At 35.9% G+C, this 16043-nt stretch overlaps 1 protein-coding gene and 1 long non-coding RNA gene across 4 annotated transcripts; both read left to right on the forward strand.

The window, feature by feature from the left end:
• Window positions 1–56: 56 nt before the first annotated feature.
• LOC109108148 (mitochondrial fission regulator 1-like) lies at window positions 57–6758 on the forward strand. Of its 3 annotated transcripts, none has more exons than XM_042774040.1 (8): window positions 57–233; window positions 783–930; window positions 1024–1131; window positions 1543–1649; window positions 1789–2000; window positions 2206–2560; window positions 4886–5031; window positions 5164–6758. In XM_042774040.1, exons 2-7 carry the CDS (start codon window positions 916–918, stop codon window positions 4995–4997), a joined length of 909 nt encoding a protein of 302 aa, XP_042629974.1. In that variant the 5' UTR covers window positions 57–233; window positions 783–915; the 3' UTR covers window positions 4998–5031; window positions 5164–6758. The 3 variants fall into 3 exon arrangements, with proteins under 3 accessions (XP_042629974.1, XP_042629975.1, XP_042629972.1); XM_042774041.1 differs by having other exon boundaries at window positions 5167–6758; XM_042774038.1 differs by having other exon boundaries at window positions 4886–6758.
• A 6761-nt stretch (window positions 6759–13519) lies between these two features.
• LOC122148157 lies at window positions 13520–14642 on the forward strand. Its single transcript, XR_006162146.1, has 3 exons — window positions 13520–13683; window positions 14073–14167; window positions 14372–14642. It is a non-coding gene; the product is annotated as an uncharacterized LOC122148157 (long non-coding RNA).
• Window positions 14643–16043: the final 1401 nt, after the last annotated feature.

Genomic DNA, 16043 nt, shown 5'->3' on the forward strand with positions numbered 1-16043 from the left:
GTGATAAATGCAGAATTCGAACCAATCACAGGACGAAGTTCGCACACGCACTTCCGACTTCTCTACTCGTGCACTTCTTGCAAATCAGCCGGGGGCGCGCTGGGCTAACAGCTTATCAGCTAACGTTAACGGAACGGGGAGAAAGGAAGACCGGACGATTCACAACACGTAGTAAACCAGAGTAATCTGCACTAGTGCAAAAAAGAAATTGATCTAATCTGACCACACGCACGGTATGACTTATATTTCTTTTAAATGCATAATTAGCAGCTGCACATTATAATATCGTTTGTTAGCTAATATGCTAAAAGAAGGAATGAGGGTCACAGGACGCCTTTGGTTTGTTTACCTTGTGTACATGATAGGTTTTACTGTATTTATGTTCCCAGTTTGCACTGTTGTTTTTTTCTACCATATCTACCATAATCTGCTGTTCATTTACTTGCCCATTTTCTTGTTTATTGTTATGTATATATAATTGTATTACTCTATCTGAATATTTACTTATTGATTTATAGTTTTCAATACGTATATAGATAAGTGATATAATAGAGCGGTTGAGAGTCATGAAACACCTGAGCTTCCGCTGTGGCTATCACTTCTTTATTCACTTGACTTCCAAACTGTAACACAAAGGAAGTACTCAGTATGCAGCACCTGCAAAAACATCACTGACTGTTCTCTTTAATACCGTGCATGATTCTTTGACTAGCATTCACATGTTTTACACATGAAGAACAGAATATTTTATCTTTGTGTTTCTCTTTTTTTCATTTTTCAAGGCAAAGGAACTCTCTTCCCAGATGAACATGTTCAGTGTCCTATAATAATAATAATAATAATAATAATAATAATAATCAAAACAGTACTATACAATCCAAGGCGGAGGTGCTTTCTCTCTTCACTCTAAGCAAAATGGAAACAGAAGCCGTAAGTTGATAAATATCTAAACAGCTGTTTTATTCATGTTCTGTCAATGTTTATATATTTTTAGAATATTAATTTTGTTTGCTTGCTGTTCAGGAGGTAATCCCTATATGGCAAAATAAACCACATGGATCAACTCGTAGTGTGGTGAGACGAATCGGCTCGACACTGCCTCTTAAACCTTGTCCCAGGGCTTGTTTCCAGGTATGGGAATAAAAAATTGTTCGTATAAACGCACACATACTTTCATGCACCCAGATAGTCTGTGTTGTAAGCTAATTCTCCTAAGCTTTTCCAAAAAGGCTCACACATTGGCTGTTTGTGGTCATTTTTGACCATGTATATTAGAAGATTAAAAAAATTAAACATAATTCTAAATTTCCCTGAAATAGCAACAGTAAAATTATGCTATCTTCTGTCATATTAAAAATAGCTCTGCATTAGGGTCTTTCATTTCCTGTGGCCATGAACAGCCAAGGTGTGACTTTTTCTTTAAATAGCCACTTGGTCTCTTAGTGTTTTTTTGAACAACTCACACTGAGGAAACTCTTTCTATAACAAAAACAAAAATGAAATTGGTCAAAAATGACAGAATAGCATATATGTGTCCTCTAGGAACTCCCAGGCCTTCCACCAATCCATAGAGATGGTCCTTTGGTGCCTACATTAGCAGATATTGCCTGGATTGCAGATGATGAGGAGGAGACATATGCCAGAGTCAGGTAAGTGGTTTGTTGTGCTGGTGCATTTAGTTTCCTCTGAATGTATATTTGACAGGTTTTTAAAAACGGTGTTATGGAAGATATAGAGCAGAATTGAAAAGTGTTCATTTTAAACCAATGCTGTCCTGCTATTTGTCAGGAGTGACACACGCCCCCTGAGGCATGAGTGGAGGCCAACTCCTCTGCTGGTTATGCACAGGAACTCGTCTGTGCCAAACTTCAGGCGAGAAGGCAGGCGAGTCGAGGGTCTGAGGAAACCAGGAGTAACCGCTTTAAACCGCACTACGGCTTTACAAGATGAGCTAAGTCGACTCCGAGCCCAAATCGCCAAGATTGTTGCTTCAGAATCAGGTTGAGTAGTTGACTAAAGCTCATTTAATTATCTTTCATTTCCAAAACAAACCTCTGACAAAGGTAAGTTAATAATAAATTGGAATTTGCCTTCAGGCTCAAAATCAAGCCTTGTCTGTGGAAACAGAAATGTAGTCAATTTGATGTATTTGGTTGTGAAGGTTTTGTCTTGTAGTCCCTCATAAAAATGTTTGAACTGTTTCAGATTCGAATCCCATAACCCCGGACCTGCTGTCCCCTGATGACACTAGTGTGGGCTTCTCCATGGCTCATTTTGAGGCAGCTGCTTACCAGCCAGCCCCCACAGCCTCCTTTGTCATCAGTGATGTCACAGAGGAGGAAGAAGAGGAAGAGGATGAAGAGGAGGAGGTGTCAGAGCTAGTGCCTGATCCTATGCCACCAGTTTCAATGACTGCATCTGCAACTTTTGATCTCGATCACCCTACAATGGATTTCCGAGAGCCAGAGGAGGACACTTTGTCTCTTTCAAAATCAACAAGCTTCGCTGATGTTATGGACATTCTGAAAGACATGAACCGAATGAAGATGAGCAAGGACAGGTGAGTGCAGTTTTTTTGTGCTGTTGTTTTTTATTTTTTATTTTTTATTTTTTTTTAAATTCATTCTTACTGAGCCCCTAAAGGGACATGGTGGTGGGGTTTGTTTTGAACTTGGCCGGAATAGTCAGTGCATGCTTATTAAGGCACGGTTTTGGGACATTCTAAACTCTTAATGTAAAACACTGGATGACTAAATTCACCTTATTAATAAAGCTTATAGACAAGCAGAATAGCCCAGAATATGAACGTAACCCGGTAAATTGCACTTTAAGCATAGGCTATCCCTCATAGAAAGAAAACGCTTAATTTATGGAGTCGGACTAGACGGTGGTATAAAAAGGCAGAATTCGGTATACAGTTTATTAATAAATTATACATGAAAGCAGGTAAGCCCAGAAGTACAGATGCTTTTTCTCCCATAAAGAAAACGCAGAATTTTATTTTAAAATTGGATTCAAGTTCAAATACAGCTTTGTTTATAGTATAAGGCACGGTTTTGGGACATTCTAAAACGCGTAATGTGGATTAATGTAGGCTACTATAACAGTGACACTGGAGGCCCTATTCGGTATTAGGCCTAATAAATACTATTAATACTAATATAATTGTAATATTAATAGCATTACTATCAGTAAAGCAGATAGCCATAATGCAACGTTTCTCCCCCATTTTAAACCATTAGGCTATAGAAAACTTAAGGGAGGCTAATGGATAAAGACAGTATAGGCTAAAACCAAAATAAAATATAGCCTATTATGCACAGGAAAGCAGACAAGCCCAGAATAGCTATAAACAAGCCAAAACCTAATGTAAAGCGAAACTGAAAGTATGGGCTCACGTACCGCTCTCATTCAGCACAAATCCAAATGTTTTCTTATTCGCAATGTATTTGAAGGGAAATCATTATTAAATAAATGAATTGGGCTTTGTACGTTCCAATATTGACACGAAAAAATCCTAATGAACAAAAATGCGCCACACTGGAGTGGGCCGGGCCTCACGCTGCACGGCACAGACTGATTATTTAAATTCATTTTATCTCTGTTAGTGAGTCTTTATTTTAATAATGAACAGCCCTCACTTGCAATGAATATGTGTGCATGAGGCACCGGCGAGATCAAATCGCTGAAACATAAAATACTCCGTCACTTACAGTAGGGCATAATTAGATTTTAAATTCAGTTTGAAGATTCAATAATATAAAAGATTATTAGGAATTTTATAAAGTGAACACTGTTACGTTATTATTTTTTTCTGTTTTATTCTTTTTAATAAATTTTTTGTCAACACTATTTTTTGTTTATTTTTTTTTATTTTGACTGTATAAATGTAAATGTGAATCTGTAAATCAATTTAAATATTGTCCCTTAATGGAAAAAGTGTGACTGTGGTCCAAGTGGGGGTACTCAGAAGAATGTTAGGCTAAATGCCCTATACAATATAATATGTTCTTGTATTAAGCCACGTTAAGCGCGTTTTATGGGAAGAAAATGCTTATGATGCAATTCAGCTCATATGGGCTCATCTGTTTGCTTGTATGCTTGATTTGTACACAGTATATATTTTTTTTTTTTTTTTTTTAATCACCGTCTTCATTACGCGTTTTCTTTATGGGAGGAAAACTCTTCAGTTCTTCTGGGCTTACCTGCTTTCATGTATAATTTATTAATAAACTGTATACTGAATTCGGCCTTTTTATACCACTGTCTTAGTCCATTAAGTAAGCGTTTTCTTTCTATGAGGGATAGCCTATGCTTAAAGTGCAGTTTACTGGGTTACGTTCATATTCTGGGCTATTCTGCTTGTCTGTATGCTTTATTAATAAGGTGAATTTAGTCATCCAGTGTTTTACATTAAGAGTTTAGAATGTCCCAAAACCGTGCCTTAATAAGTATGCACTGACTATTTCGTATTTCCAAGTTCAAAACAAAACTCTATGAACCGCTCCATTGTGAACGTATGGAGCTGTATGAACCACTACAAGCTGTAAAGTAAACAGGAAGTGTTTGTCCGAACTCAACTGGTTTTGCGAGTGAACGCAAATATCTTTGCGAGAGAATGCAAAAGTTTTGCACGGGAACGCAAAGCATTTGAAAAATATTTTTTCCTCCCACCCCAAATTTTTTCTTTCTCTCACTCCGATTTTTTTCCACCACATTTATATTATTATTAATAATTAATATAGTAACTAATGTTGATGTGTATATTCAATTCATGATGACACACTGATAATACTAATAATTATTATTTTAATGAATAGTCACAGCATATTAATACCTATTGTTGTTTATGTTATTATCAATAAATGTTTTTGTGTATATTTAGATATAACCGTGGTTGCACCTCACTAAGAGAAGAAGATTCTGCCTGTCTTATATCTGAAGCATTGAGGAAGAAATTCATTCTGAAGGATGATGACATCAGTGTGAGGAAATAATCAGTCATCCAAACCCTGGCAGCAGACTCTCCATGTAAGGTTAAATTGCATGGAGTGCTTTTCTCTTTGTTTTTAAGTTGGAGATTGAGATACAAAACCGAGAGAATAAAACATGGCTGTGAATTTTTATGTACTTAAGTCTTATCTTTTTTTCCTACTGGGTCAGTAGACCTGTGCCTGTGGACCGTTGCCATGAAAACCCCATAAAGCCTCTGAATAAACTCTGTGGAGATGTTCTGCGTTCCTCAGCACTCCCACAATGCTGCGCTGTTGTGACATGAATGGAAGAAAAAGAAGCAGTTCTCATCAGTACACACACATACACACTCCAACTTTCTAATGTCTGTGTGTGCACATAAGGGTCCATAAGCATAGCCTTGATCAGTGATCACTGAGCCTTTGTTGTTCCATCATAGATTTTGTGAAATCCAAGCACTACTTCCTGTTTCATTAGCATCGTTTTGTTCATTTCAGTAGGACAGTTTATCAACAAAGCGTGCAATTTCACACCATATTATTCAAGCCACGAAACTACAGAAGATTCCTGGAGGAGCCCAGTTCCAGTTTGTCGTCTTGTAGATGTATAGTTTGGAGCTGTAGAAGTGTTTCTCTTGCCTTACATGTTCCCTCATACAAACCCTGTAATACTTGAAGCCGTTTTGATGAGTGATCTGATGTTAAAATACTGACATGCATTTGCCTCCATTTAGAGACTAAAGAAAAAGACGTTCTTCTGTTTAAAGGGTTTTTGTGCGTGTACATGTGTACTGAAGACTTTGGATTGCATTCACTTGTAATAAGCGCTCTGTGATGTTCCCTTCTACCCTACAGAATTTTGAAGTGTATATTGTGCCAGAAGACTGATGTGGTTCAGCAAATAGTGTAAAGTTTGAATTCATAATGCGTGTGGTTTATCTTCAGGAAGCACATGGGAAAATAACTATTTTTGGTTTTTGCTTGTGTCAGGCAGGTTGTAAATGTTTCTGAATAGCATGTGTGGTGTTGGGTGTGACTGTAAGCCAGTTTTGAGGACGCCTCACGTTTTATATGATGTTGAAGGATGCTTTTTTCCTTTTGCAAAGTGTAACAAGAAGCTATTTTAATGCATATGCTGCTTTTGTGCCATGATCACTCACTAAAGTGGGAATCAAACCCAAAATCTATTTTTTATTTGTTTCACAATCTTGTTTAGACATGCCTGCAGCTGCCTGTTTCCATCTGTCTGACACATTGCATTAGAAGAGTTTGGTATTTTTAATTCAAAACATTTCTTCTCAAACTCCACAATACTCCAGTGCAGTGCAATGCTTTTAGTATTACTTAGTTACTCTCACAACATCATTAAAAGCAATGACTACCTAAAATTAGTTTTGCTAGTTTACAGTACAGATGTCTTTATATAAGAGTTACATTCATAAACAAGACTTGTTACCATCAGTTCTACTGGGTAAATAGAGCTGTAATATAAACTGTTATATATCAAGCGCTGAACATACCAACATATGTTCCTGTACCTGTCAGTAACAGGTAAAATGTTTGTGTGCTGCTGCGCTTTCATTCTGACTGCTGGGTTTCATTTATAGTTTTAACCATAGTAAACACTGCAAGTTTGCATTGATTCAGGTCAGTCTTGAAGTGCCATGGTTTACTTTAGGAGACAGAAACTTGTGAACTTGTGTGTTTGCTTGTTGTCAAATAAGGGAATTCCATTGACTTGTTTATGCGTCAGACAGGAAATAAATGGTTTAAAAGCATTAAAAATCTTGTATTTTGTTCAATGTAATGACGATCATCAGCCACATGGGGGCTGCATTCTCTACAGTCTAACCAAATAAAGCATGTATACTACCTTTCAATACTCGAATAGCAAGTATACATTAAATTAATTAATAATGGAGTAAAATATATATATGTATATATAATGTAATGAAAGATTTTCAAAGAAGGAACTTTCTATTAATTAAAGTATCACTGTTAAAGTTTATCATGGTTTCCACAAAAATATTAAACAGAACAGCTGTTTCCAACATTGATTGAGCACCAATTTTTCAGCAATTTTTTTACATTTCTTTTAGAAATTTGAAGGATCATGCGATACTGAAGACAGGAGTATTTTAAAATTGCATTAAAATATATTAAAATATAATGCATATAAGTACAATAATTTTCAATGTTTCTTTTGCATTTTTATTAAATCATTTAGTATATGCTTTTAGAAAAACTTAACCAACAATATTAAATTATATTAGCCACAATACTGAATTTGTAGTTCTGCAGGTCATGGTATTAAGTGTTTTTTTTAGTTATTATTTATGGTAGTGCTCACAGACGGGGTGTATAGTCAGCCATTTTTAAGGTAATAATGAACTTTTAATAATTTTTTGAGTCTCAATGCCACAGGATACCACAAAACGTTACATTTCCTTTTAAGACAAACAGTTTCTCTTTTATGACACTGATAAATATGCCAGCTAGCATTTGAGTTTGGTGTCCTGTCAGGTAAAATGATGAGATCGCTCCACCTCTACTACTGAATCTCCTGCATTTATCAGTGCTCATGGGGCCTCGCATTACTCTCTGGGGATGCCCGTGACTTCGAAGATTGTAGTTAACCTCCTTTTTTAATTTTTTCTCAAAGACCTGATTTGATCCAGGCCAGTTTCAGTGTTCAGTCTATTTTCTGTGGCAGTCCTTGGCCTACTTTATTACACCTCACCTCTGGAAAGCAGATTCTGTCTATTTTTGATCAGAGAGGATTTTTAGATGTCTGTGGAGATTTTGTTTAATAGAGTCCAGTGACACAGTGGCGTTGTTTGAGACTATAAATATTGACCTTTGTGTGAAATTGACACACTAATTTAGCCTGTTGCTAAATTAACCATTTGTTTAACCCGGAAAGTTTAACCTGGCTGCTAAATCTTGTTGATGTTGAAACGTTTACATTTTAATAAAGCCTACTGGTCAGATTCAGTTAATTTCAGGTTATGTAATGTTGTAATGTTGTAAGTTGTCAGACCAGCTCCAGGAAGATTATAGTGAGATCTAGTGAACAATACAATAAATCTCTGTCGGACTGAACAGTTCATGAGGAGAACAACAAATAAAGCATCTTTTTTTCTTTACTTCAGTCACCAGAAACACATTTGTGATCCGTTTTAAGACCAGAGTGTTTTATGTCTGACCTGTCTTCAGTATCAGATGATGAATTTAAATGTGGCAGTAGTGGCACAGAGGCCTATGTAAGTAATGTTATAGGCCCAGAAGAAAAGACACAAAAATTTCCTAGGCGCCTTCTGTATGAAAAATGTATAAGTCTTCAATAATACATTTTGCATTTTTGAACAGTTGAGAAAGGCTCTTTTATGGTTGCACATTGCAAGATGTCATCAGTGGAAGAGTTCCTTCAAAGAGAAACACAGATGTATATTTGATGGCCTGGTTGAGACCTTTAGGCCTCAGAGAATTAAGTCAGTTTTATACTTTCCCATGGTGCTCTTCTCATCTGTTTTTTTCACCGTTTTTCTTTTTTCAAAGACTTGCATCATACACAGTGATTAATTTTTCATGGTCTGTGAAATTACAAAAAGATTTCTGTTGAAGATTAAATGGGTTTGAAAAAAAATTGTTTGCATATACAGAGGGGTCGAAAGTCGGAGGATTTTTGATTTAAAATCTTATTTAAAATCCCATTTAAGCCTGTAAATAAACTGAAGGTTTAATGATTATGTGCAAATATGTAAGATTCTTCAATATTTCTAGGTCTCTCTAATCAAATCAGTATATTTTCTTGACACAGTAAGCTCCTTTATACAGTCAGTCAGGTGTTCTTCCTCCATTGATGCACAAGATGTTCTTTGGATCATCTCAAATCATGCTGGAGAACATTGGGACTTTGAGCTTGAGCGCAAATGTCATTAAACCAAGTTGAAAACAAGTCAATTAATATTTTACCATTTTTATTTTATTTGTAATAGTTATTTTATTTAAATATAATTATTATACTTAATATATACTCTTTTTTTATTACTTTTTAAAATTAATTAATTATAAAAGCATTTTCACAAAAGCAATTTCACTAGTTATCTCATTTTTTTTTTTTTTTTACTCTGAAGTAATCTTTGTGTTTCCATACACTGTCAGATTGCAGTAACCCGCACAAACAATTTTCTTTGCTAATGTTCACACAAAACACACTTGTCAGTCCTGCATCCTTACAGCGGTACAAGGTTTAATCCCACGTGTTTTCTCTATATCTCTGACTGTGAATGGCCTTGTAGACACTAGTGCATCAAAAACACTGTACACAATCAGTGCAAACATGTTCTTTGTGAATTGGCAGAGAATTGTTGCCAAGCACAAATGTGATGTATTTGTTTCTCATGATGCATCACTAGACAAGATAATAGAGAGGTTAGTCTTCTGCTCTAAATAGAACAATAAACACTCTTTGTCTTTCAAAGCTCTCCAAGTGTGTTTCAGCTGATATGTGTTTGATGTGGAGGTGTGTGTTACGTTGGGAGATATCAACAGCCTCAGACAGGTTTGTCTTGTGCACAAAATAGAAACGATAAACACTTTTGCTTTCAAAGCATTCCAAGTTTGTTGTTAGCAGATATGTGTTTGATGTGGAGGTGTGAAGCAACGTCAACAGTCCCAGACAGTATTTGGAAAACATACTATATTTCCTATTTTCACAGGTCTTTGATTTACTGGACAGTGTTCTTGTCTTTAATAAACACATACGTCAAAATTTGACTTTCACACCTTTTGTAGTCAGTTGCATGATTAAACCTCCTTTCATCCTTGAATTCAGCCATCTGCCTCCACCCATGCTTCTGAGGAAGAAGGAGAGACAGACGGAGAGGGAGAAAACAAACTAGATGATTTTCTTGGCATGTTATTATGAATTACTGGCTTCAAGATTTTTATTGTTCGTGATCAAGTTTTGAAAACAACAAACTGCTCAAGAAGATCAAAGCTTGCCGTGAAGCTTCAAGCTGATCTGATCTTTGGATGGCATCATCAAACGCCTACTGAAAGTGTCACATTTATCTGCCCTCTTTCAGTGTATCAGAGTGAGAGATATTGGCATCATTTCACAATGGGTATTTTTGCTTTTCTAGAGCAAAGGAGGGAATGGAAGAGGTTGGATTTGAGATTTTAACATAATGCGGGCTGAATTCAAACCATATGCCAAGACCTATACTTAACATAAAAAAGTGATTTTCTCATTATCACAACTTTTTTAATTTGATGTCATAACTACTGCTTTATTTATTTAGAAACATAATAATATTTGTGTGTTTTTTTATTGTTTTATTTTATTAATCTGCGGTTAGTGCTGCTGTCGGATTATGGGTCGGATATATCAAGAAAACAACTTTATTATGTCAAGATCATGAGAAAATCGAGTCATGATAACGAAAAACAACTTAAGTCATGATCATGAGAAAACAAGACAATTAATAATAATCCATGCCCTTTTAGGGCTTCCATAATCCCATGTCCCTATGAGAACACAACACTTATTTGACTGTTGCATGTGCATATGCTGTCCAACCGCTCAAACAAATCATATAAAGAAAGGAGGTAGCAAAGCAAATTTTCATTTTGTTCTCTAAACTTTCACCATATGGACCTACATTAATACAGAATAAAATAAATAAAAAAAATTGTATGATTTAAAATATTAATTGCAATAAAATTTGGTTAGTCAGCTTCGTTTGTTTAAGCAGTTTATTTTAAATGACACTTCATCAGCTGATATATATTTTCCAATCTGCTATAAACTGTTTCGTGAGTCAGTCTTTCCATTAGAGCTGACAGCTATGCTTTGTTCTAAATAAATAAATAAATAAATAAATAAGAAAATCAAAAATTCAGACTGAAAATGCAACAAAAAATTCAAGCAGTAGTCATAATCATTATGTAATTGTGCCCAGAGTCACCCACTCACTTCCATACTCACATGCCCAGTACTCAGTGCTACCCTCTGTCTTTATGTACCAGTGATGAAACAGATGCAAAACATTTGAAATATTTACATGTCTAAGTACATTCTAGAAAACTCTCAGCACATGGGATGCTCCTGTGAAATATTATGTGAACTGTAAACCATGCTTCAAATTCATACTGACTGACCGAATCAGAAATTTCACAAGCATGTCAAATAATACAAAACCTAAAACTCTCCTAAGCTGCAACATAAAATTGTGTTGCAGTGTATCTGTTTTGAAGCTAGACACTCCAGATCAACAGTTCAAACTTGATTAACACTGTCATGGCATTGGTTGAGCCTGCAATAGGACTGCATAAAGTTTTCCAATAACTGCTGTGTCAACCATAACCGATACATTTAATTCAGATTAATCATGCTTTTGGAGAAGTGACATGTGAAGTACACAGAATAATTATTGTAATGGTGTAACTGATGAAACTCTTTCCATTAGACAGGGTGAAATAGAATCGGAAAAGGTCTATGAGGAAGGGTGGATAAATCAGTTGGAAAATCAGATGGAAATGTGTTTAGCTCCTAGACCAACAAAATTAGATTTTGTGTATATGTTGTTTTTTCTTTCTTACATAGTTCCTTTTTTTTTCTTTCTTTATTTTTTTGTTTTTTTTTCTCTATCTTTCCTTCTTTTTCTTTCTTTCTTTTTCTTATTTTCATTCTTTTTCTTTATTTCTCTTTCCTTCCTTCCTTCCTTCCTTCCTTCCTTTTTTGCATTTTATTTTAGATTAGAATGAAATTATTTTAATAACAACTGGAAGTTTGCTGTATTATGGATGATGGCTATGAATCACAGATTTCAGTTCTAATACATATGAGCCATTCTTGATCCGACTGATCCAACCTCTGTGCTATTTATTTCTCTGAAGACCTTCAGAGCTGCACAATATTTCACAGAAAGCAAAATAAAACCAGGAATTTCAGTCTAATTCTGAATGCATAATGTTTACAGTCATGCTGTGCCATTAATGAGCCAACTAGGGGTCTTGATCTTATCTGAGCTAATAAAACAGAATGATCTTACATCCAGTCTATAGGGGCCTGTTGGATTCTGACATATTAGCCCATGCCTTTTAGAAGCATATTAGATAACAAATACACAAAATAAATGTATTACCAAGTCAGAATACACTAAACCGCTCCTGGGAGATCCCAAAGTGCACATGTGGGTTAAAAGCAACCCAAACTGCACAGGTGGTTCCAAGCTGTTGCATATGTGCATGGATGCAAGTTTGTGAATAAGCCTCTGCCAAGAACATATGTGTGTGACAGAAAGGATGTCCCTCTGGTAGAGACACAGCATGCTGTTTTTAGCTCCAGTCTCATTAGCGATGGCCTGAACAAGCAGAGCAGTCTTAGGGGTTCATTGTGCGTCAGAGTACCGCTCACGCTCCCCAGACGGGAGGAAATATCATTCTTCACACCCTGACTCAATGCACCGAACAGGAAATGATGTGCTTCATTAAGGTGCTTTGATGATACAAATGACAAAACAGTTGAGAGACAAACATAAGCACTTCCAGGTTCAGCAGATCATGGATTCATTTTTACTATTAAAGAACAATTTAAAAACTGTAAATGAAATATTATTTTCAATATTTTGAATCACAACATTACAAAGTTTGAGTTGATGCAAAAAAATAATAATCTGACATTAAAGATAAAGGTAGAAGATTCAGCTCTGATGAGGGAAATAACTACAATCCCATGAAGCATTGTAAATGACAATAAAATGAAAAACAATGGGGAAATATAAAACTAATTTAAAGATGTTGATTATATATAGAATATATAGAAACAATATATTTATTGCAAAATATGCAAAATATTCAATCTCCCTACGCTACTTAAATATTTGTGTGTATATATGTATATGTGTATATATATATATATATATACATACATACACACACAAAAATTTAAGTAGCGTAGGGAGATTGAATGGCATGAATGAGATTTTTACTTCATAACTTGATTGTCACACTTTATTGTAGCTCCAATATGTAAGGCCCAGGGCACAAACATCACTGGCCCAGATGTATCTGCAATCTGAAAACATATTAAGACTCAGAGATGGCTGTTGAAAGCATTGAACTTTACCTGAAGAATCTTTACAGTGTTAGTCATGACTCCCAGCCCCCATTACTCCCGTTCTCTTGCTCTCTTTCCTGCTGGGATGTAGGCTTAAATCCCTCATTAGGGGGCGGTTTAATTGGTACTAATGCTCTGGAGAACTTCTCAGGGAATCCATTTAGCACATTCCAGAGTTTTCCTGCTGTTCTGACTCTCTAACAGTGGTACTAGAGGACCCTGTTCACTGTGTGGGCGTCTTGTTTTGGGTTCATATTGAGTTCAGCTTAACATCTAAGCTGTTTAATTTCATGTTCTTTGTGAAACAAATTGCTCATAACATTTGTGAAGTCATTATTTTGTTCATCTCTAAAAACAGCAATTTATGCAAGGGAATTTTTGACAAATGCAGAAAGGAGTCATTGTATGGTCCATCAAATCAACAAACCTTTTGACTATTTTGTCTCTCACACTGTTGTGGGTCAATGAGTCCACCGAACTAGCGCCCTCTGGTGGAGCCAGTAATATCTGCTCTGTCTTCTAACTTTCTCATTTGACGATCTCACCTACGCACGGGATAGACCTTCAGCTGCTTTAGAGGATATGGTGTGTTGGAGTTGTTGTATTGTGTGTTCAGCTTTTTAACTGTGTGTCGGGGATGTTTTGTTGTTTATTTAGGTTTTTATTGTTCATTGGAATTGCATTGTGCACTGAGGCCATTGGATTGTGTATTGGGCTTGTGTTGTAGAGATGTTTGTGGCTGAGCAGCTGTTGTTTTGGCAGTATTGGTCTTTTTCTAACTCGATCTTCAAATTTTGTGCTTTTTTTTTTTGGTTTGTTTTTACCCTTATGTTTACCTTCATAAAACTATATCAAACTGTTGCACACAGAATTTGCTTTTTTGTGCTCTGCTGGCATCTGGATATGCGTGTGGCATTTAATATTTGTAAGTTTACCTTAAAATGTCTTATTTTCTGCTCTCTGCTTTGATGTAGTTTCATCCAGAAGTGTTTAGGACTGGAGCATGTTGACCTGTTTATCTCTCAGCCCTGGTGAAAACGATTAGAGTAAAATGTCATTACTTGCAGAGGTGTGTTGTGTGTGTGTGTGTGTGTGTGTGTGTGTGTGTGTGTGTGTGTGTGTGTGTGCTTTCCCTTGAAGGCATTTTAACAAATGTTTGTGACTCCATGATTCATGTGGAGCTTTGAACAGAACAGATGGAAAATCCCGAAAGCAGTTTCATCACACTCTTACACTGAGACTTTAACATTTCCCTCTGTCTTTGTTTCAACAGTAGATGGAGAGAGAGTGACGGTTCAATGAGGCTGTGCACTGAACTGGCATGAAATCCAAGTAAATGACCATAATTTTGTACGTCAAATTAAACTCATTTGAGGATGAGGAACATCAAGTACAATATTCAAGAGTGTGATCAGATCATTAGAATAACAGATCAAAACATAAAGATACTGTACTCATCAGACTATTGAAATACTGTACCAATCATCTCCTGTTTTATGATGCTTTTATGTGGGATGCCATTAAATATTCAGTGTCGTAGTGGATTTCTGTTTGTCTCTCTCTCTCTGTTTATGTTGAGTCATCTGACAAACAAGCAGCGAGTGCAATTACCTCAGTCCATTATTCAGATATTAAACTTAGCAGGGATCAGAAGTAAAACAGATGACAAGAAAATTATTGTTGATATATAACGTGAGCCATAGTTATATTTAGAGCCAGATCAACACTATTTTAAGTAGTAAGTGTACTTATGCTTGGATATATGATTGATTCTAAGCCATTTAATTTTCAAAGCAATGCCAAATCAGTCTCTGATCACTTTGTTTGTATAGACTCATCACTGGGGAAAATGTTTGAGCAGTGATTTCATGTCATATTGTAACCAACAGATGAAACATTTATTTTAGACCTAGGAGAAGTTTGCTGAAAGAGAGACTGAAGCGTGTTCACAGCTGATGTAATTCATAAGTCTGAAAATGATTCTCTGAGTAATGTTTGATTGAGAAATGATTGAAGAAGTGCTAGATTTCCTCCTTCGTCTATAATGGGCTTATTATTCTAGAATTGATCTGACCTTGCTGTGATTGGCATAACCTATGAAGGACTCTAAACCAATTAACTCACATAAAAATACTCAAATACAAATATTCATGACATTCATGACCATTACCATTCATTGACCACGTTATGAGCCAAGTACAACTATAATTTAATCGTCAATCAATCGTCCTCTCGATTGAGATAAACTCGGAACCTTGTTACTTATATTACAAATCAGTTTATAAAAATGTGTCTGGCATATGTGGCCTATTAAGATATCTGAGATTTAACAGAAGTCAGATTAAGACAGATTAAACTTGGAATTTCCAGGGAAGATGATGCTGGTAAATACTGGTGTCAGTGTGCGAGATCTTGAACTAATAGAGTAAAACCCTTCTGTCCTCCATAATTAAGACCCTGCTTTCCTTTCCCGTGGCCTTCACTCCTCTTCTGTAGCTGGGGGTGAAAATTACAGCCCTTCCTCGCTTTCTTCCACTGCTCTCGTATTCTTTCTCTTATATAAATGAGATGCCATCTGTTGCCATCACAACTGATGGATATCTTTTTTTTTCTACATCTGATGTCACTGTAACACATTACATTGGTCATTCTTGCTTATTTTTTTTGCCAAATCTGTGAAAACAAATGATGAGATTGACTGGAGATTTCTAGAATGCATGAAAACGCACTGGATCCAACAGCTCATACGATATTGATGTCGAAGAATCTCTCACATATGGTGAGACTAATTAAATAATGATGGGAATTAATCAGACCAACAACCTTGACAAAACAGAATGTGGTGTTTTAAAAGATATTTACAATATACAAAACTCCTGGATGCTCCAAACTGCTGCATCTGGTGTGTTTACACAGCAGAGTTAAGGCCAATTAAAAGCAGAATG

Source organism: Cyprinus carpio, chromosome A17 (genome assembly GCF_018340385.1).
Source record: "Cyprinus carpio isolate SPL01 chromosome A17, ASM1834038v1, whole genome shotgun sequence".
NCBI classification, from domain to species: Eukaryota; Metazoa; Chordata; class Actinopteri; order Cypriniformes; family Cyprinidae; genus Cyprinus; species Cyprinus carpio.

What these genes read in the sequence shown, in the direction of transcription:
- LOC109108148 (XM_042774038.1), top strand. An exon ending in GTCCCAGGGCTTGTTTCCAG is followed by an intron (nt 1,132 to 1,542) that starts GTATGGGAATAA and finishes TGTGTCCTCTAG; the next exon opens with GAACTCCCAGGCCTTCCACC. An exon ending in GATTGTTGCTTCAGAATCAG is followed by an intron (nt 2,001 to 2,205) that starts GTTGAGTAGTTG and finishes GAACTGTTTCAG; the next exon opens with ATTCGAATCCCATAACCCCG.